The 22,147-nt window shown below is 39.9% G+C and overlaps 1 protein-coding gene across 5 annotated transcripts in view; it reads right to left on the minus strand.

The window, feature by feature from the left end:
• Positions 1–4,232: 4,232 nt before the first annotated feature.
• The window catches only part of LOC133612271 (inner centromere protein B-like), a 41,736-nt gene continuing 23,821 nt past the window's right edge, over positions 4,233–22,147 (minus strand). For 2 of the 5 annotated variants that reach the window (XM_061969517.1, XM_061969514.1), the window contains 5 exons: positions 14,977–15,075; positions 14,741–14,779; positions 6,214–6,276; positions 5,807–5,963; positions 4,233–4,584 (listed from right to left, as the gene is read on the minus strand). In XM_061969517.1, coding sequence (XP_061825501.1) covers positions 4,409–4,584; positions 5,807–5,963; positions 6,214–6,276; positions 14,741–14,779; positions 14,977–15,075 — 534 coding nt within the window. In that variant the 3' untranslated portion in view covers positions 4,233–4,408. The remainder of the gene's footprint in view (positions 4,585–5,806; positions 5,964–6,213; positions 6,277–14,740; positions 14,780–14,976; positions 15,076–22,147) is intronic. The other 3 variants (XM_061969515.1, XM_061969518.1, XM_072913969.1) reach the window with 3 other exon arrangements.

Here is a 22,147-nt window from a genome sequence, read left to right on the forward strand (position 1 = left end):
GTTACTTATTTTTTTCTTCTTATTTTTTTTAAAGCTCCCATTAATGCCTTTTTAGCCTTCATTTCAGTACTGTTATTGCACTGGAGAATAATACAATGTGTTGATCAACTTGACATGCATTTGCATCACTGAACTCTGCTAAGCAATGTGGTCTACATACAACTCACAAAGACAAAGATATGTTTCAAAAAGGGACAAATTATTTCAGGCCAGAACAAATTGACAAAACTATTTTAAATAGCTGCAACATAACATACATAAGTAACAAACAGCATAATAGCAACATTGCTGTAAACCAAGGAAGTACTTTGACTTAAACTTAACATACACAAAGCCTAACCAGGCGTTTTTTCCCTCAAGGAATTCTGAAATAAAATCATGTCTGAAGCCCAGAACACTCTACGCATTTCCCCAGTTTTAGTTTAGAGATAAGGAAAGATTGGCCTGGCCCACTAGGATCCCTCTTTGTTTGTGAACTTTGTAGTCTATACATTTAGAGTGATGTGATAATCAAACACTCTAGAAGTCTAGAATGAAAGAGTATATAAGAGAATTGACAGAGTGTGTGTACCTTTAGTGATGAATGATGAGCAGAGGTAGAGTTTGGAGTGTCTTCTTGAGCTTGCTTTCCATGTTTATGTCCTCACTGTCCACTGTGTCCAGGAGCTTGGAAAATGTTTTCCTGCCATTTGCTGTTTGATGCCGGTATCATGCTAATTACGGTAGCTGCCTAAAAGCGGGTGACTCCACTGTAGAAATAGCCTGCATGTCTTCTAGCACATACGCTGCAATGGCTCTATCAATGTTGTCCTGGCTAGCAGTGCCTCAGTTAAAATCCAGCCGCTGTTGCTTAGGAGGTGAAGTGTGTCTCTCTTTACTAGCTTTGTCGAAGCTAGTTGCTTTTGTAGCTGTTTCAGCAGATTTGAATTGCTGTTTTGGGCAGGAGATGGGATCTTTGATCCAAGACACTACTTACATTTAACTAAAATGTTCTTTTCTTTGTGCTCGACAAAAGAAAAGTAGTGATTATATCTAGGCTGGCCATATTCTGAAATGCCAAAAAGAGGACACATATATGCGTGCCAAGGCCGGGACTTGGTGAAAATTTGCCAATGATACTTGAACTTGCTTTATAAATAATATATTTATTTAAATAAAGCATTTTTTCTCCTCTGTTGACAGCAGTGTTGGCGCTAGGAATTTTCAAAATGGGGTCCCAGGGACCCCATCAAGTCATAAAAATGGGGTCCCACAGTACATTTTTGGGGTCCCACTTTTTTGTAAGCGTTTTGAAAACAAATGACAAATGTATGCATTATCCTGTTATATCTCACATTCTATATTGTGTTTTGGAAAAAGGTTGTCATAAACGTTGCTTAATTCATTAAAAAAAAATTATAAAAAAAGAAAACAAATGTGAATTGTTGGAGGCAGATATTTACATATATCCGAATTTAAATGTTACTTCTTTTGATTTCATTGTCATATTACAAAACAGCTAGTGTTTTTCTTCCAAATGTGGTCTTTTGGTTGTCTGCAAAACTGTGTGCTTAACCTTGAAGTGAGGAATGTTAGAGAGAGTGATAATAAGCATTTGTTTTGGCTAAAGAGAGATGACTGCCTGCGACTTAAGAGGGGAGAGGGTTTTGGGCCGAATGTTCTATGCTGTCTCTGTAATGTATATCTGCAAAGCTTTGCAAATATATTACAAAATACCTATTCTGTCTCTGGTGGTTTTTCAACTCAGCTTTAAGTGTCGTAAAGAGCTTGGGAGCGACTTGTGACTTGAATTCCCTGGGAGGAACAACTGGTCCAAAACGCAACAGTATGCATGCAATGTATTCAGTTATAAACATTCATTCACTTTCTTCTTTCCTTCATGGATCTCAAATTTACCACTGATGGTAGTTTTTTCTATGTTTTTATTGAATAAGTTGTAGGTGTATTTATTTCAGTATAAAAGTGTGAAAAGTGTTTTGCTTGGGTCATGAAATTATGATAATGGTGTGCCAGGGCATACATACATTTTGTATTTAACGCTTAAATCTCTGGAGTCTACATCAACTTCACATCGATTCCTCATTTCAAAATGTTTTTGTTTTTTTTATGTTGTTTTTTTGTTTTCCGCCCTTTTTTGTCAAACAAAACTATGTTTTTAATGGCAAACACACAAAATATGTAAAATCTTCCACCAAAAATATTTTTCTTAGTGGAATATTTGATCTCAAGTAATGGGAACCTTGGATAGGTCAATAATTCATAATACCATTGATTTTGAAAGAAAAAAAAACTGCTTTGTTTTATTAGTCAACATTGCAACTTTTTCTAAATTACATTTCACCTTTAAGCTTTTTCATTTCAATTTTGTTATGTTTTTGTTTATTTTAATAGTATTTTTTAGAATGTGCTGTGGGCCTTTAAAACATTAGGCCTCCGGGGCACACTTTTGACACCCCTGCTATAGATAATAAAAAATTAAATGTGATAAATCTATGGATAAAAAGCAGAGCCTGGCGACGCATGCGCGTTTATCATAACTCTCTCTCTCTCTGTCTCTGACCCTCCCTCACCAATGCTGCTGTGCACACCCCTTCCCTCGCTCCCTCCCCACACCCAGCGCGTCTCTTCCTTGTGACACAAGAGATTCAGAAGGACGACACCGCAGCGCTCCAATAAAACACATTCAGATCTTCTGTTTCTAGCATATACTACACAAAAAATTACGTAAAATAACGCAGTAACGCATCATGTAGTAACGGTAACTGAGTTACTGAATATAAAAAATAACACGTTAGATTACTAGTTACTGCCGAAACTAACGGCGTTAGTCCCAACACTGTTTATCAGTAATGTTTTTCATTATGTTTTACTTCCGTTACTTTATGTAAAAACCTGCACTGCAACAATTGTGGGATGACTAAAAGTCTGCACTTGCCTTAAAATGTGTTAGAGGCCCTTAGTTTAGCTCGACTAAAGTGTGCATGTCAACTTCCTGAGAGTCTTACCCAAGTCATGGCTGGTCCAAGAGGATCTGTGACAGCCTCGTAAGCTTCAAGATCATTTCTTCTGATCTCAAGGGACATGGGCAGTCCCAGAGGATAGCTCAGCATCACAGCATCAGCCTGTTTCACTGTACATCCTGGGGGCGGGGACAACTTCATGCTAATACAGACTAGATTAAAATGGTTGAGAAAAGTACCTTTGGTATAGCCTTCAAACTCAGGATGGTATTGAGATTGTTGGTCAAAAGGTATTTGGAGGTTTTCAGCCACATCTTGCCATTCGTTTGGTGCAGGGTGCTTGAGAAGATCAGCTAATTCCACAGCAAATTGTAAACTCAGAACAGCAAGGGTGTTATTCCCTCCCAAACTAGGTGTAAACTACACAAACATGCATGTACAGTACCGGTACCTCAATTTAGCCACTGTGTTTGTTTAGACAGAGTTGCTGACGTTGTAGTAGTACTCATCAGGCGGCATGACACCTAAATAATACACAACAAGCATCAATTCACAGAAATGTGACAATTATTCTAAGTGGCTGCACCATGGTCAAACAATATCTACAAATCGGGCGAACCCATCCATCCATCCATTTTCTACCGCTTAATCCCTTAGGGGTCGCTGGAGCCTATCTCAGCTACAATCGGGCGGAAGGCGGGGTACACCCTGGACAAGTCGCCACCTCATCGCAGGGCCAACACAGATAGACAGACAACATTCACACACTAGGGCCAATTTAGTGTTGCCAATCAACCTATCCCCAGGTGCATGTCTTTGGAGGTGGGAGGAAGCCGGAGTACACGGAGGGAACATACGCAGACACGGGGAGAACATGCAAACTCCACACAGAAAGATCCCGAGCCCGGATTTGAACCCACGACTGCTCAGGACCATCATATTGTGAGGCAGACGCACTAACCCCTCTTCCACCGTGCTGATCGGGCGAACCCAAAAAGTATACAATGAAAGGAATTAAGTATTGTCTCAAAATAATCCAATTAAAAAATGTGGGCAGGAAACAAGGTGCAATATTTTTTGTATATATCAATCATTGTCATGATGGGAAAATAAGGGATAACACATGATTTGTTCCATCAGGCTTGACATAGACGCAAAGAGTGCAGAATGCATCCACCACTGATTGTGGAACAAACTTGCGCGTCTTCTGTGTCTCTAAAAACAACCGTATTAAAAGTTTAATAAAAACAAATTGGGAATAAACACCGATGGTTTCAGTCTTTATATTTTAATGTTACAAGATGCTAAAAACATTTCCCATCTACAAACATGCAAGACGAACATTTACTGTAATACTCTAAAAACATCCCAAACATACATTTTTAGAGAAGCCAACTTAAAACATAAAAGATTTGTACAGCGAGGCCTCACTATAATCAGTGCACCTGTTACTTCTTCCCAACAGGAGGTGAGTGCCACACAGCAGAGCTGGTGCGTTTAAAGTAGCGAGGTTTGCTCTTGTAAAAGATGTTCTCCAGATTTGGTGCCTCGATCGAGCCAAAGAAAGAGTCCAAGTCAGGAGGATTGAAGTACTGTTTCATAATTATCTTTTGTAGATTGTGACCTGAAAGGACAAAAATATTCAATTGAGACAACACATTTTGGGTTAAGACATGGGTCCTCAAGTATGACGTTCCTCCAGAACATCATAATAAAAACATACATTATGAGTCAGTCCCAAAAATGTTGACATCAACAACTAATCGTCAAATAAAAGATTACAATGCACTACATATTTGTTGTTCATTTCACACTGATCTTAAAGAACTCATGAAGTTGTTATTCATGTTACATTGATGTTGTGTTTACAGATAAACAACCTGAACATCTGGTGTAACACCTTCCCTACCTACATTCACAAATCAGAATCCATGCAAAAGAAAATCATACGGGCCCTGTCGTGGTCCAAGTTTAATGCCCCCACTCAACATCTATTCCATAATTATCATCTCTTAAGACTCAGTTCAATATTTATCACAATGCTTGTCTAACCTATCAAGTCATCCACAGGCTGAATCTCAGGCTCTGTAGCTTGGTTCCTATCTATCATCCCCAGCATGCCCACAACACTCGCAACTTTGACCTGATATCAGGTAAACATTGTCTACTGGCTTTTACTGCTCGAAGTGTTGTATGCAGGGGACCAAAGATCTGGAACCGGCTTGATGAGAGCCTCAGGATGCTGTATTCATTCACCAACTTCAAAAAGAAACTGAAATCATTCCTATTAACCCCCTATCTCTAATGCCTCATGTGGGGTACACTACTGTTGGGCTGTGCATGGTTGAATGTATGTACCGGTATGTATGTATGTGTATGCTTGCTTTAGTGCTCCTATTTTGTGTTTATCATATAGCGTTTTTGTGCTTGCCACCATGTTTCAGCATTCCATGCATATACTGACCTCTGGACCCCCTGCTAAAAGCTTCTTCTAGCTTATCTGGGGGACCCTTTCACTTACCACCATCCTTAAATGGATATTCACGACTGTTTTAATTGTAATATGGCATTGTGAATAAACTTGAAACTAGAAAAAAACACTAACTTTAGTACTCGACAAAAGTACAGTTTTACTTCTGGATGAAACACTATTGATTTGAGTCTTGTCATGTGGGTGGAGTTACATGTGCTGGCATTTACTACCAGAATGACCAGAAAAGCAGCACTGATTAAAACTACATGACAACATAAACATAGTTATTCTGGTTAAAACACAAAAATAATCCAACAGTTCTCATTTTCAAACAACAACTATATGTTTATCTTCTAAAAAGGTTAAAGCATACCTTCTGCCCAAGACGGAATTTGCTTTTTTGGAGCGGACTCGTCATCAGTAGAATCATCGCTGTTTTGGTCCATGCCGTAGTCTTCTGAATTTTTGGACATAGTCTTCACGTTCTTGCCACCCTCTGGAGTGATCAAGTACGTCCAATGTGGGGATTTCTGAACAGGGAGATACAATTATTATTTGAGGATTTATACCATTTAAATATCCATCCATCCATCCATTTTCTACCGCTTATTCCCTTTGGGGTCGCGGGGGGTGCTGGAGCCTATCTCAGCTACAATTGGGCGGAAGGCGGGGTACACCCTGGACAAGTCGCCACCTCATCGCAGGGCCAACACAGATATATATAGGAAAAAATGTGCACTTAAGTATCAGTGCGGCAATACAACATTCTTCCACATTTACCTCCACATCTACAGTGACATTGAGTCCACAGCCTTTTCCTGCAGGTGTGGTCATTACAGAACGCTGCAGAGATTGAGAAGACAAAAAAAACTAATTATGAAGCTGATTCAAAGTTTATGCCCAAAAATAGTGTCTAATTATAGGCTATTTTTGTTTGTTAGAAAGCATCATTTTGTGAGAATAGATGAACGTATCTAAGAAATTCACATTTGCACATTTTAGATTTCTTTCCATCTAGTCCAGGGGATCCCAAAGTCCTGCCGAGTCTTTAGGTTTGGCTCGGCAAAGGGTGGAATTCAATTTTAATACATATTTATTTTGACCTCTTTCAAGCTCACACAATCATTTATGGAATGTGTGCTATGCTAACAAGTTGCCATCATCAATCTTATAAACCCCGTTTCCATATGAGTTGGGAAATTGTGTTAGATGTAAATATAAACGGAATGCAATGATTTGCAAATCATTTTCAACCCATATTCAGTTGAATATGCTACAAAGACAACATATTTGATGTTCAAACTGATAAACATTTTTTTTTTGGCAAATAGTCATTAACTTTAGAATGTGATGCCAGCAACACGTGACAAAGAAGTTGGGAAAGGTGGCAATAAATACTGATAAAGTTGAGGAATGCTCATCAAACACTTATTTGGAACATCCCACAGGTGTGCAGGCTAATTGGGAACAGGTGGGTGCCATGATTGGGTATAAAAACAGCTTCCCAAAAATGCTCAGTCTTTCACAAGAAAGGATGGGGCAAGGTACACCCCTTTGTCCACAACTGCGTGAGCAAATAGTCAAACAGTTTAAGAACAACGTTTCTCAAAGTGCAATTGCAAGAAATTTAGGGATTTCAACATCTACGGTCCATAATATCATCAAAAGGTTCAGAGAATCTGGAGAAATCACTCCACGTAAGCGGCATGGCCGGAAACCAACATTGAATGACCGTGACCTTCGATCCCTCAGACGGCACTGTATCAAAAACTGACATCAATCTCTAAAGGATATCACCACATGGGCTCAGGAACACTTCAGAAAACCACTGTCACTAAATACAGTTGGTCGCTACATCTGCAAGTGCAAGTTAAAGCTCTACTATGCAAAGCGAAAACCATTTATCAACAACATCCAGAAACACCGCCGGCTTCTCTGGGCCCGAGATCATCTAAGATGGACTCATGCAAAGTGGAAAAGTGTTCTGTGGTTTGACGAGTCCACATTTCAAATTGTTTTTGGAAATATTCGACATCGTGTCATCCGGACCAAAGGGGAAGCGAACCATCCAGACTGTTATCGACGCAAAGTTCAAAAGCCAGCATCTGTGATGGTATGGGGGTGCATTAGTGCCCAAGACATGGGTAACTTACACATCTGTGAAGGCACCATTAATGCTGAAAGGTACATACAGGTTTTGGAACAACATATGCTGCCATCTAAGCGGCGTCTTTTTCATGGACGCCCCTGCTTATTTCAGCAAGACAATGCCAAGCCACATTCAGCAGGTGTTACAACAGCGTGGCTTCGTAAAAAAAGAATGCGGGTACATTCCTGCCCCGCCTGCGGTCCATACCTGTTTCCCATCGAAAATGTGTGGCACATTATGAAGCGTAAAATACGACAGCGGAGACCCCGGACTGTTGAACGACTGAAGCTCTACATAAAACAAGAATAGGAAAGAATTCCACTTTCAAAGCTACAACAATTAGTTTTCTCAGTTCCCAATCGTTTGAGTGTTGTTAAAAGAAAAGGTGATGTAACACAGTGGTGAACATGCCCTTTCCCAACTACTTTGGCACGTGTTGCAGCCATGAAATTCTAATTATTTGCAAAAAAAAAAAAAGTTTATGAGTTTGAACATCAAATATGTTGTCTTTGTAGTGCATTCAATTGAATATGGGTTGAAAAGGATTTGCAAATCATTGTATTCCGTTTATATTTACATCTAACCCAATTCCCCAACTCTAATGGAAACGGGGTTTGTACTTTATTTGTATTATTGGTTTGTTTTATTTAACTTGGAGATTTAAAAGTTTACATTCCAAATACAATGTTAAAATATACAAAACATACAAGTTTATTGCATTTGAAAGGATGTACATGCATTATTATTATGTATTATCATTACATCAGTGGTTAATAATGTTGACAATATCTTTTAACGGCAACAATTTGTAGGTCAATATATATCGTCGAGCAAAATTTGTTATCAGTTCATGCACATGAGCTTTTAATGCTGTTAGCTAATAATAGCGATTTGGATAGTTAGCGTTAACTGTCATTAAATGTATATTCTATTATAACAACATGACTGTTGGTTACCGTATTTTTCGGACTATAAGTCGCTCCGGAGTATAAGTCGCACCGGCCGAAAATGCATAATAAAGAAGGAAAAAAACATATAAGTCGCACTGGGGTATAAGTCGCATTTTTTGGGGAAATGTATTTGATAAAAGCCAACACCAAGAATAGACATTTGAAAGGCAATTAAAAATAAATAAAGAATAGTGAACAACAGGCTGAATAAGTGTACGTTATATGAGGCATAAATAACCAACTGGTATGTTAACGTAACATATTATGGTAAGAGTCATTCAAATAACTATAACATATAGAACATGCTATACGTTTACCAAACAATCCGTCACTCCTAATCGCTAAATCCCATGAAATCTTATACGTCTAGTCCAGGGGTCGGCAACCTTTACCAGTCAAAGAGCCCTTTTGACCAGTTTCACAAATTATAGAAAACAATGGGAGCCACAAAAATGTTTTGAAATTTAAAATGAAATAACACTGCATACAAAGTATTTTTTTTTGCTTTGTGCTATGTATAAACCAGGGGTCTCAGACACGCTGCCCACACCTTAATATGGAATTTGAATGCTGGTGCGGCACGCGGGTTTTATATGAATGGCGGTATTCAGCGTCATGCGTGCCGTGATGGAACAGCATATAGCACCCACTACAACCAGCGTGCCTGATAAGCCACACATTGTATGGGGCTTCCGCTCGCTCACATAAGTGACAGCAAGGCATACTTGCTCAACAACGACACAGGTCACACTGACGGTGGCGGTATAAAAAAAACAAAAAAAACTTTAACACTCTTACTAATAATGCGCCACACTGTGAACCCACACCAAACAAGAATGACAAACACATTTCGGGAGAACATCTGCACCGTAACACAACATAAACACAACAGGACAAATACCCAGAATCCCATACAGCCCTAACTCTTCCGGGATACATTATACAACCCCGCTACCAAACCCCGCCCACCTCAACCGACGCACAGAAGGGAGGGTGGGGGGTTGGGTTGATGTGTGAGGGAGCAGGGTTGGGGTGGGGGCGTGGTTTGGTGGTAGCAGGGGTGTATAATGTAGCCCGGAAGAGTCAGGGCTGCATGGGATTCTGGGTATTTGTTCTGTTGTGTTTATGTTGTGTTAAGGTGCAGATGTTCTCCCGAAATGTGTTTGTCATTCTTGTTTGGTTTTGGTTCAAAGTGTGGCGCATTATTAGTAAGAGTGTTAAAGTTGTTTTATATGGTCACCGTCAGTGTGGCTGTTGACCAAGTATGCCTTGCTGTCACGTACGTGTGCAAGCAGAAGATGCATACTGTATAACAAGTGGTTGGGCTGGCACGCTGTTAATACAGATTGTAGAGGGCGCCAAAGGCTGTACCATCATGGCACGCCCTTATTATAGCTGTACGGGTGAAAATCATGAATATTAATCCCGGGAGTTTTCTGCGAGAGGCACTGAAATCCGGAAGTCTCACGGGAAAATCGGGGGGTTCGGCAAGTAAGCTGCTGAGCCGCATCAGAGTGATCAAAGAGCCGCACATGCGGCTCTGGAGCCGCGGGTTGCCGACCCCTGGTCTAGTCTCTTACGTGAATGAGCTAAATAATATTATTTGATATTTTACGGCAACGTGTTAATAATTTCACACATAAGTCGCTCCTGAGTATAAGTCGCACCTATGGCCAAACTATGAAAAAAAACTGCGACTTATAGTCCGAAAAATACGGTACTTTTGTATGTGTGCACACGCTGCCTGTACTTACATGATGACGAGACAGGGGGAGTGACCGCCGTAAACATCAATCATTTTCATTTTAAAATTTCTTACATAAATTTAGTAATTGTGAAAAATAGACTAGGGGTGGGAATCGAAAACCGGTTCTTGTTCAGAAGTATATCAATTCCTTGTTCAGAAGTATATCGATTCCTTGGAATCGCTTGCTATTTATTCAAACGGTTCTCTTATCAATCCTTCCCGGTGGGGATGACGTCATAACGCCATGTGAGTAATGACGTGAGATCTCAAAATGGCAAAACCCTGGCGCAACAAACGTTCTAAAGTTGACTACATTTTACAAGAAAAAATTGCAACAGTGCTACTTGTAATAATTATAAGGCTGCAAGTTCATCAAGAGAAGGACATGCGAGCAATGTTGAAACATTTGAAGCATGCAATTATTTGAAATTAAAGTCACATTTTTTACCGCTCCTATCTAATTCTAGCAGCAGTAATGCTAGCACATCATCTGAAAACAACAGATACTAACACCGCCTATTATGTTGGGGCTATTATTTGTTAAGTTGAAATGAATGCCTTCTCATTTAGATGAGCATGACGAGAGACAGATTCTGCTGCCCCAGTTCACGTATGCCGCTAGACCAGACCTGGGCAAACTAAGGCCCGTTAAGCTTTTCAACATTCCCAAATAATTTTCTTTAAATCTTTAAGATGAAAAGTGTAGCCGCCATTATGATGTTTTCAAATTACCAGAAGTCTTGAACTATACAAAGTACCGCATTTTTCGGAGTATAAGTCGCACCGGAGTATAAGTCGCACCTGCCGAAAATGCATAATAAAGAAGGAAAAAAACATTATGCAACTTTCATAAACTATGAAAAAAACTGCGACTTATAGTTAAAAAAATACGGTACTTCAATTGTTGGAATATGCGCTTTTGCATGATATACTAGTTACTGTGGTAATCTAATTAGTTCATCCATCCATCCATCTTCTTCCGCTTATACGAGATCGGGTCGCGGGGGCAGCAGCCTAAGCAGGGAAGCCCAGACTTCCCTCTCCCCAGCCACTTCGTCCAGCTCCTCCCGGGGGATCCCGAGGCGTTCCCAGGCCAGCCGGGAGACATAGTCTTCCCAACGTGTCCTGGGTCTTCCTCGTGGCCTCCTACCGGTCGGACATGCCCTAAACACCTCCTTAGGGATGCGCTCGGGTGGCATCCTGACCAGATGCCCGAACCACCTCATCTGGCTCCTCTCAATGTGGAGGAGCAGCGGCTTTACTTTGAGCTCCCCCCGGATGACAGAGCTTCTCACCCTATCTCTAAGGGAGAGCCCCGCCACCCGGCGGAGGAAACTCATTCCGGCCGCTTGTACCCGTGATCTTGTCCTTTCGGTCATAACCCAAAGCTCATGACCATAGGTGAGGATGGGAACGTAGATCGACCGGTAAATTGAGAGCTTTGCCTTCCGGCTCAGCTCCTTCTTCACCACAACGGATCGATACAGCGTCCGCATTACTGAAGACGCCGCACCGATCCGCCTGTCGATCTCACGATCCACTCTTCCCTCACTCGTGAACAAGACTCCGAGGTACTTGAACTCCTCCACTTGGGGCAAGATCTCCTCCCCAACCCGGAGATGGCACTCCACCCTTTTCCGGGCGAGAACCATGGACTCGGACTTGGAGGTGCTGATTCTCATCCCAGTCGCTTCACACTCGGCTGCGAACCGATCCAGTGAGAGCTGAAGATCCTGGCCAGATGAAGCCATCAGGACCACATCATCTGCAAAAAGCAGAGACCTAATCCTGCAGCCACCAAACCGGATCCCCTCAACGCCTTGACTGCGCCTAGAAATTCTGTCCATAAAAGTTATGAACAGAATCGGTGACAAAGGGCAGCCTTGGCGGAGTCCAACCCTCACCGGAAACGTGTCCGACTTACTGCCAGCAATGCGAACCAAGCTCTGACACTGATCATATAGGGAGCGGACCGCCACAATCAGACAGTCCGAAACCCCATACTCTCTGAGCACTCCCCACAGGACTTCCCGAGGGACACTGTCGAATGCCTTCTCCAAGTCCACAAAGCACATGTAATTAGTTACTATGGTAATCTAATTAGATACTATGGTAATCTCATTAGATACTATGGTAAGCTAATTAGTTACTATGGTAATCTAAGTCACAGCAGCTCAGACGAGGCACCAAGCAGTGTGGGTGGGGAGCATTTCCACAAAGTGTTTCCAGAGCGGCCAGCCTGAAATGTGCGTGTCAGGGACAGACACGGAAGGAGATTTTTACAACAAAGTTCTAAAGCTTATAGATATATCAGCAGTGTTGGGACTGTAACGCCGTTATTTTCGGCAGTAACTAGTAATCTAACGCGTTATTTTTTTTATATTCAGTAACTCAGTTACCGTTACTACATGATGCGTTACTGCGTTATTTTTTATGTAGTATCTGCTAGAAACAGAAGATCTGAGTGTGTTTTATTGGAGCGCTGCGGTGTCGTCCTTCTGAATGTTCTTGTGTCACAAGCTGGAGGCGCGCTCTGTGTGTGTCTGGGTGTGGGTGTGGGGAGGGGAGGGGGGCGTGTCTGTGTTTACTAACAACGGAGCCGCAGCTCTCGACACTCGACTCGAGTGTCTTAACATGGAGATATTCTCACTTCTTTTTTTTGTCGACCACAAAGAAAATAACATTTTAGTTAAATATAAATTGTGTCTTGGATCAAAGATCCCGTCTACTGCCCAAAACAACAATTCAAATCTGCCTGGTTAGGCTTTGTGTATGTCACGTGTGCCTTCCTTAGGTGAAGCCAGGTTTACAGCTATGTTGTTATTATGCTGTTTGTTACTTATGTATGTTATGTTGCAGCTATTTAAAATAGTTTTGTCAATTTGTTCTGGCCTGAAATAAATTGTCCCTTTGAAACATATCTTTGTCTTTGTGTGTTGTATGTAGACCACATTGCTTTCTGAGTTCAGTGATGCAAATGCATGTCAAGTTGATCAACAGATTGTATTATTCTCCAGTGCAATAACAGTACTGAAATGAAGGCGAAAAGGGCATTAATGGGAGCTTTTAAAAAAAAAAAAAAGAAGAAAAAAAAAGTAACTGAATAGTTACTTTTCACAGTAATGCATTACTTTTTGGTCTAAGTAACTAAATTAGTAACTGAGTTACTTTTGAAATAAAGTAACTAGTAACTGTAACTAGTTACTGGTTTTCAGTAACTAACCCAACACTGTATATCAGATTGTATGTGGGGTTTTTTTACCCTTCGCGTTCATATTTCGCTGTGTTTGTTACATTTTTGTTAAGTTTCGCTTGATTGTAAAATATGTCGATCGAGAGGGGCTGTGACATCCATATGTTGTCAATATTCAGTGTTTTATCCTTCATAGAAAACATTTAAATTCCATTCAGCTTTTTAAGGGGGTCTGTCATAACGTTTTTAGCATTCAATCAGACATTGTGAGGTTTTGTATTAGTGTTCCTAAAAATTCCCCAGACACATTTTTTTCTCTAAATTTGGCCCCCCGAGTCAAAATAATTGCCCAGGCCTGCGCTAGACGAATGTCACCGAGCAGCAACAAAGTTTGTGGCCAAAAGTTTGCATTTTCGGTAGGTGAAGGTTCAATTATAGTCAGAGAAAAGCTGCATGTTTTCCTGCAACCAGAGTTCCTCTCAGTCATTATATTACACAGCTGAAACTCGTATAATTAGAATGTGGTGTAAAAGTCCATTCATATCAGCAATCAACTCAAAATGTGAAACTAATCTGTGATAACTCATTACATGCAAAGTGAGATATGCCAAGCATTTATTTGTTCTAATTCTGAACATAGTGGCTAACAGTTTTTGAAACCTTACATTTTCTGAGATTTTCAATTCAAAGTTTTCATAAACTGTAAGCCATTATGATCAAAATTATATCTGACTTTCCATGTAATAAGTTAATATCACATGTTAAATAAATGTTACATTCTTGTGTAATTTGCACATGATTAAGTCCTACAGAAGAATATACAGTTCTTATATTTACGAAAAAGTTATTTTATTTCTATGCTACGTATGTGCCTCTTGAGAACTCAGTCGGCTTTGTAAGGTCATGTTGCCTCTAAACTAAACCAAACAAAATCAATTCCCAACCCTAGTGTTCTATTTAACCACATAATGGTAACATAAGCTAGCCAATTGTGTTCTTGTTATATTTTTTTGGTTTGAAAAATGTAACTTTCAGCAAGTTGCAAACAAACCCTTTACCTTATTAATTGATTAATTATTTACATTTAGGCCATTTGTGTTTTACGCTGAAAATCTTTGTTTTTGGCTCTCGGCTCAATTTCACTTTGGCCCCTTGGAGGCAAAAAGTTTGCACACACCTGATCTTGTGTTAGGTTACCTCTAGTATTACATAGGATGTTTAATTTATAGAATTAAAACATTTTTCAAGTACAATTAGATGAATGTTACCTCAATATCCACAGTCACATTCAGGTTTGCAGCAGTCTTCTAAAATTAACAAGTGAAAGAGAGGGAAAAAGATTTTAATATTTCAATCAGCTATGAAGACAATTCAAACAAAATAATAATATGGTTTAGGTCATACACAATTACCAATAACATAAGTCATGAAAAGTTGTGTTTAGAAGGGTGCCTTGTCTTAAATCAAAACACAGATCACATACGCTAATTAGTATATTAGTTACATGTGCGTTGGCAGCCTGTAGAGCAGCAACGGCTGTGGTGGCAGAAGCTTCTTTTTCTTTAGCAGCTTTCTCCTCAGCAGCGAACCTCTGCTCCTCCTCCTGGTGGAACAATACAACCTGCATAACATGAAATGACAAATCCCTAGACCAGGGTTCGGGAACCTTTTTGGCTGAGAGAGCCATGAAAGCCAAATATTTTCAAATGTATTTCCGTAAGAGCCGTATAATATTTTTTAACACTGAATACAACTAAATGCGTGCATTTTTAAGTAAGACCAACATTTTTAAGAGTATAATAAGTCTCTTTTTCTTTTTAATAACATTGTTATTCTGAAGCTAACCAATAATAGATCAAATACTTCTTACCATTAATGCGACTTCTTGAACAGGTGCGGTAGAAAACGGATGGATGGATTAAAATGCATTAGAATGTTTTATATTTTGAACGTTATTTTTAACACTGATTACCAGCGGCGTTATTCATTACTTATCGTGTTAAGCGATGTCAGCTAAGATTCATCTGAGAGCCAGATGCAGTCATCAAAAGAGCCACATCTGGCTCAAGAGCCATAGGTTCCCTACCCCTGCCCTAGACTACTACTACTTCTAAATACTAGCAGTTCCTGTGTTGATCTTTCAGGACGTACTCATACCTGCCAACTTTTGAAATCAGAAAAACCTAGTAGCCAGGGTCCAGGGGCCAAAGGCCCCGGTAGGTCCAGGACAAAGTCCTGGTGGGGGCTTCAGGCTTCGCCCCCCCGACGCAAAATGATTATTAGCATTCAGACAGGTTAAAATGTTGCTAGAACCATCACTTTTCTATCAGTCACAGTGACTTTTCAAAACAAAAATATTACAGCAAAAATCATATGGGTTGATTGACATGTTTATTCTGTAAGGTAACTTCAATAGTTTGAAATTATTTTGACAGTTAATGCCAGTTATCCTGTCAGCCTTTCACAAGACTTCAATTTGTTAATTGAAAGTATAAACAGTATAAACACTTTTTACAGTAAACAAATGGTAAAACAGTACTAAACAATTCCATTTAAAAAAAAATTGGTGTCATTATTAACTTTCTGTCCAAGCTTGTATAATCTACTGCCTTGTTCAATTGTAAAAAAATATTCTGTGCCTAAAATTCACATTTCTATCACAATTATCATACTGTAAACATGGTAAGCTAACTTCATTAAAATTAATAGTCCTGTCAATAGCATGGAATTACAATTCAAATGTAGTTTTTTTTGTAAGCCTTTCAAAAGAATTAAAAATATGAAAAATTAATGAAAATTAATTTAAGCCATCAGACACTTGAAAAGTGCCACATCACATCTCTAATGTAATCATTTTAACTTTTCAACAGAAATAGCACTGCAAAAATATTAAGGACATACTTCTGTATTTTGGTAGTTATGCTGTCAACATTTAACAAGATTTCTTCAACTTGGACTTGAAAGCATAAATAGTATAAACACTTTTAACAGTATAACAGTACTAAACAATTCCAATAGATAACATTGGTGTCATTACCTTTTTGTGGCTAAAATCCGAAAAACGTTGAAAGTTTTCCACTTGTATCGCTAGCAACGGCATTAGACTTGTGTTTTTTTGTCCCAACGTGGTCTTTTACATCGCTAATTCCTCCGTGTCCGATCGAAAAATCTTGTCCGCACAAGGTGCAATTCGCGTAGTTTTCACCCTTTTTGGAACGGATAATTATTCCCGGATAGGCTTTTGAATATTCTTCACGGAATGACTGCAGTTTTCTTTTCGGTTTAAGACTGGTTTGCGATTTTTCTCCGGCTGATTCCATGATCGTTCGCTCGTTTGGAAACAATGGCAACTGGTGCCCCGTGCTTGGCAGCGGTGCTATAAATAGCCTCGCGCATGGCATTCGGAATGGCTCGATAGGAAGTTACGGGAAGCAGTGTCGATTGTCATTGTTGTTACGCGATTTCGTGAATAAAACTTTTAAAAAAAAAAAAAAATTTAATTAATGAAAAACCGTATTTTTTATCACTGCAACCGTAACCCGGAATAGGTTGATGAAAACCGTACTAATTACGGGAAAACCGGAGTAGTTGGCAGGTATGCGTACTCACTAAACCATTTGTGCTGAGCTGGACTTCGGTGTTAGCCGAGCTTCACATATTGCTCCCTGTTGGTTAAGTACCGTATTTTTCGGACTATAAGTCGCTCTGGAGTATACGTCGCACCCACGGCCAAACTATGAAAAAAACCTCGACTTAGTCTGAAAAATACGGTAGCTTCTTACACAATTCAAGACCAACCCTCTGATGCCATATTGTTCTAACTTGTTAAGATATAATTAATTGTGCCAAACCTTTGTTCAAGTAATAAACACTGCAGCTGCACACTGTTCATCATCTATTGTATTGGTATACTCTTACGTTATTTCGATTAATGCCATCGATGTTGGCTTTATATTGTACTGGTTGTTCGCGAGTGTTCCACTTTTATGATTTTGTCCAATCTGTTGTTAAACAATTCTGCAATATTTTTTGAAAATGTGGCATAAGTCTTGTAAATCGGTACAACTTTAGCTACCGTATTTTCCGCACCATAAGGCGCACCGGATTGTAAGGCGCACCTTCAATGAATGGCATATTTTAAAAGTTTGTTCATATATAAGGCGCACAGCATTATAAGGCGCATAGAATAGACACTACAGTAGAGGCTGGGGTTACGTTATGCATCCATTAGATCAGGGGTGTCAAACTCAAATACAGAGTGGGCCAAAATTTAAAACTGAACAAAGCCGAGGGCCATGGTTGAACAAATTAACCTTTTTGATAGGGACCCAAACAAGTTTTGTATTAAATATTGAACAAGCAAGGCTTATATAACTTTATAGTGACATGCAAAATCAAGTTTCAAATAATAATAATTAAAAAATATCAATGGCATATCAAATACAATTTAAATAAAAATTGAATGCCTCTTTTCTATTTGCAGCCTTCTGAGGTAAATATCAACATTAACTTTTTCCACAGGCTAATACATTTGAAAATAAAATAATGAGTAAACCAACCATTCAGGACTTTAAACTGCTCAGTTTGCAACACACTGATCTAATCTGATGTGCCCAAGCCAGATACCTGCCATCTTTTCTTGGATGCTAGTTCATTAATGTCGGGGCTCAGGCTTTGAGCTGAGGGATCCCTCATTATTGAACAAAGGTGTTCAGTCATTACCGGTATATCTCGTATTCCAGTCTTGGGGGCGGCCTTGCAGGCACTGCTTTTAACGTCCTCTACAAGCTGACGTCACGTCCGCTTTTCATCCATTCTAACAACGTGCCCGCCCAGTCACAAGATATGAGCGGCTCCTGTACGCACACACATGTAAATGCAAAGCATACTTCATCAACAGCGATACAGTTTACACAGAGTGGCCGTATAAGCAACTTTAACATTGTTAGAAATATACGCCACACTGTGAATCCACACCAAACAAGAATGACAAACACATTTTGGGAGAACATCCGCACAGTAACACAACATAAACACAACAGCACAAATACCAAGAACCATTTGCAGCACTAACTCTTCCGGGACGCTACAATATACACCCCCGCTACCTCCAAACCCCGCCCCCCTACCCCCACACACACACACACACACACATACACATACCTTGTAGTATCCCGGAAGAGTTAGTGCTGCAAAGGGTTCTGGGTATTTGTTCTGTTGTGTTTATGTTGTGTTACTGTGCGGATGTTCTCCCGAAATGTGTTTGTCATTCTTGTTTGGTGTGGGTTCACTGTGTGGCGTATATTTCTAACAATGTTAAAGGTTTTTATACTGGCAACCTCAGTGTAAACTGTATAACCCAAGATCAAGTATACGTTGCATTCACTTCTGTGTGCGTGCTAAAGCCGCACATATTATGTAACTGAGCCAGCGCTCGTTAGACTGGACGAAAAAGGGACGTTACAATTCTCGGGAGGGGCACTGAAATTTGGGAGTCTCCCGGGAGGTTTGGCAAGTATGAGAATTAGCGGTGGACCGCAGCACCGCCGCTGTATATAATCGGCGGGCCAGCTCTAGTGTTAATTTGATATCACCTCACGGGCCAAGTGAAATTACACGGCGGGCCAGAGTTTGACACCCATGCATTAGATGGAGCCGCGATAAAGAGAATGTCAACAAAACAGTCAGATAGGTCAGTCAAACTTTATTAATAGATTACAAACCAGCGTTCTGACAACTCTGTTCACTCCTAAAATGAATAAACAGCGGTTTTATTATTTTCCCCGAGGTGAAGTCAGTGACGTGGTGTTCTGTTTATCTTTTAACAACAGCAAGGTATAACATGTAGTGCAACATTTATATCACATAGTGGAGGGGAACTTTTCCCTGATTCAATAAACAGGTAAAAAACAGTGATACTGTTACGGTAAATCAAACGTTAGTGCAATCGCAATATAGTAACACTCCAAATAGTGCAGAGTAGGGATGTCCCGATCCGATATTTGGATCGGATCGGCCGCCGATATTTGCCAAAAAATGCGTATCGGCAAGGCATGGGAAAATACCGATCCAGATCCAGTTTTAAAAAGAACTCCGGTCCGTGTTTTCCAACGCACCTTCAACACATCCACAGGTCTGTGGAATTTCACGCAGTTGCTTTTAGCTGCTGGCATTACACGACAGGCTATTCTCACTCTTTCCTGTGTCTCCCTCTCACAGACAGCGAGCGCACCTTCTTACACAGGTCACATACTGTCACGTCATACGTCACATACTGTCACGTCATACGTCACATACGTATACGTCCTCCCCGAGCAGAGAGGTAGCAGCATGGCTAACGTTAGCTGTGATGCTAGCGCAGCCGCTAAGGTGCGTGCCTGCTCAAACGTCCTCGGCGCACGGCAAATCTATGCCACGCACAAAATTAAATAAAAAAATAAGCGCATAACAATTTTCGACACACGGACACGACAGAGAAAACCGTTTTCGTCATCATTGTTCAAATATTGTAATGTCTGTCGAGACGCTTATCTCCGTTCTGTGCAACACGTCCACACCATCAAAATGCTGAGGCAAAAATTTCCAGATCAACACCGTCTGAAAAAATTAGTGATCTATTTAGTTGTGATTTCCTTCTCTGCATGAAAGTTTAAAAGTAGCATATATTAATGCAGTATGAAGAAGAATGTTTTAATGTAGACATGCAAGCCTTGAAAGAAAAATTTGAAAATCAAGACTACATTTCCTGCAAATGGGTGCATTTCTACCCTATATTTTAACTTTAGATTTATTCTCATATCAAACTCTTTTGGCTGTCTTTTTGACACTTAGATGCGGCGCCCTCCTCCACACCCTGGATTATAAATAATGTAAATAATTCAATGTGATTATCTTGTGTGATGACTGTATTATGATGATAGTATATATCTGATAGTATATATCTGTATCATGAATCAATTTAAGTGGACCCCGACTTAAACAAGTTGAAAAACTTATTCGGGTGTTACCATTTAGTGGTCAATTGTACGAAATATGTACTTCACTGTGCAACCTACTAATAAAAGTCTCAATCAATCAATCAAAACACATAGAATCATCATACTGCTGTGATTATATGCATCAAGTGTTCATTCATGGCTAAGGCAAAATATCGAGATATATATCGTGTATCGCAATATGGCCTTAAAATATCGCAATATTAAAAAAAGGCCATATCGCCCAGCCCTAGTTTCAATGATGCCATTTCTGTTTGTCATGTATAATTTTGTCTATTTTGTGTTTATCCTTGAATAAACAGGTCAGTTTCTTGTTACCAACCATTGTGTATTATTCAAACTCCCCTAATTCAGCTGGCTAGTTGTTATCAAGAGTACTAAAACCCTTTTCAACATGATTCTGACAACTAAGTAGGCTAAATAACTTTAAACTTTAATACATGCTCGGATAGGCCAGTATCGGTCAGTATCGGTATCAGATCGGAAGTGCAAAAACAATATCGGTATCGGATCGGAAGTGCAAAAACCTGGATCGGGACATCCCTAGTGCAGAGCAATAACAATATATCAATAACTCAACGTTGCTCAAACGTTAATGTCACACAACACAACACACTAAATAAACATGTAAAGCTCACTTTATGAAGTTATTTCTCATCCACGAATCCCTCGAATTCTTCTTCTTCAGTGTCCGAATTAAACAGTTTGGCGAATACGGCATCCAACATGCCCGGCTCCGTCTCGTCGAAGTCGTCATTAATGGAGTCAGTGTCGCTGCTGCTCTATTCCCGTGTTCTACTGCGTGACTGATCATCTTTTAAGTTTAAACTCTGCGTCGTAAGCGTGTCTCTTAATAGGAGACATTTTTGGGTCTTTACATAAACAAACAAATGGAAATGAAACGGCACGACTCGCAGTCATATATCCCAGCATGCACCGCGCGCTTCTTCTTCTACGGGGGAAAATGAAGTCGGCGGCTGCTTACCGTAGTTGCGATTGATTGAAACTTTTACCTGTTGGAGGCTCAATATTGGTCCATATATAAGGCGGACCGGATTATAAGGCGCACTGTCAGCTTTTGACAAAATTGGAGGTTTTTAGATGCGTCTTATAGTGCGGAAAATACAGTATTTTTATTTCGTTTGGGAATTTGCCTATTTAAAATTCCATGCATCCATTTTCTACCGCTTGTCCCTTTCGGGGTGGCGGGGGGTCGCTGGAGCTTATCTCAGCTACATTCGGGCGGTACTTTAAATTATGTACATTAAAGGTTCTAAAATCTCTTCAATTAGCTTTTTTGTCCTTTCCATATTAAAATCCATTACAATCAGTTGAGATCTTGGATTTACATTTATTCACAATTTTGATTATATGCCCTTCTGTCATGTCAGTGAGGCACATCGAGTTGGGATTTCTGTCTTTGGTGTCATACTTGTGAAGTAGTTAAGGCTTTTAACTACCGGTACCATATTTTTCGGACTATAAGTCGCAGTTTGGACGGGGGTGCGACTTATACTCGGGAGCGACTTATGTGTGAAATTATTAACACATTAGCGTAAAATATCAAATAATATTATTTATCTCATTCACGTAAGAGACTAGACGTATAAGATTTCATGGGATTTAGCGATTAGGAGTGACAGATTGTTTGGTAAACGTATAGCATGTTCTATATGTTAT

Source organism: Nerophis lumbriciformis, linkage group LG10 (genome assembly GCF_033978685.3).
Source record: "Nerophis lumbriciformis linkage group LG10, RoL_Nlum_v2.1, whole genome shotgun sequence".
NCBI classification, from domain to species: domain Eukaryota; kingdom Metazoa; phylum Chordata; class Actinopteri; order Syngnathiformes; family Syngnathidae; genus Nerophis; species Nerophis lumbriciformis.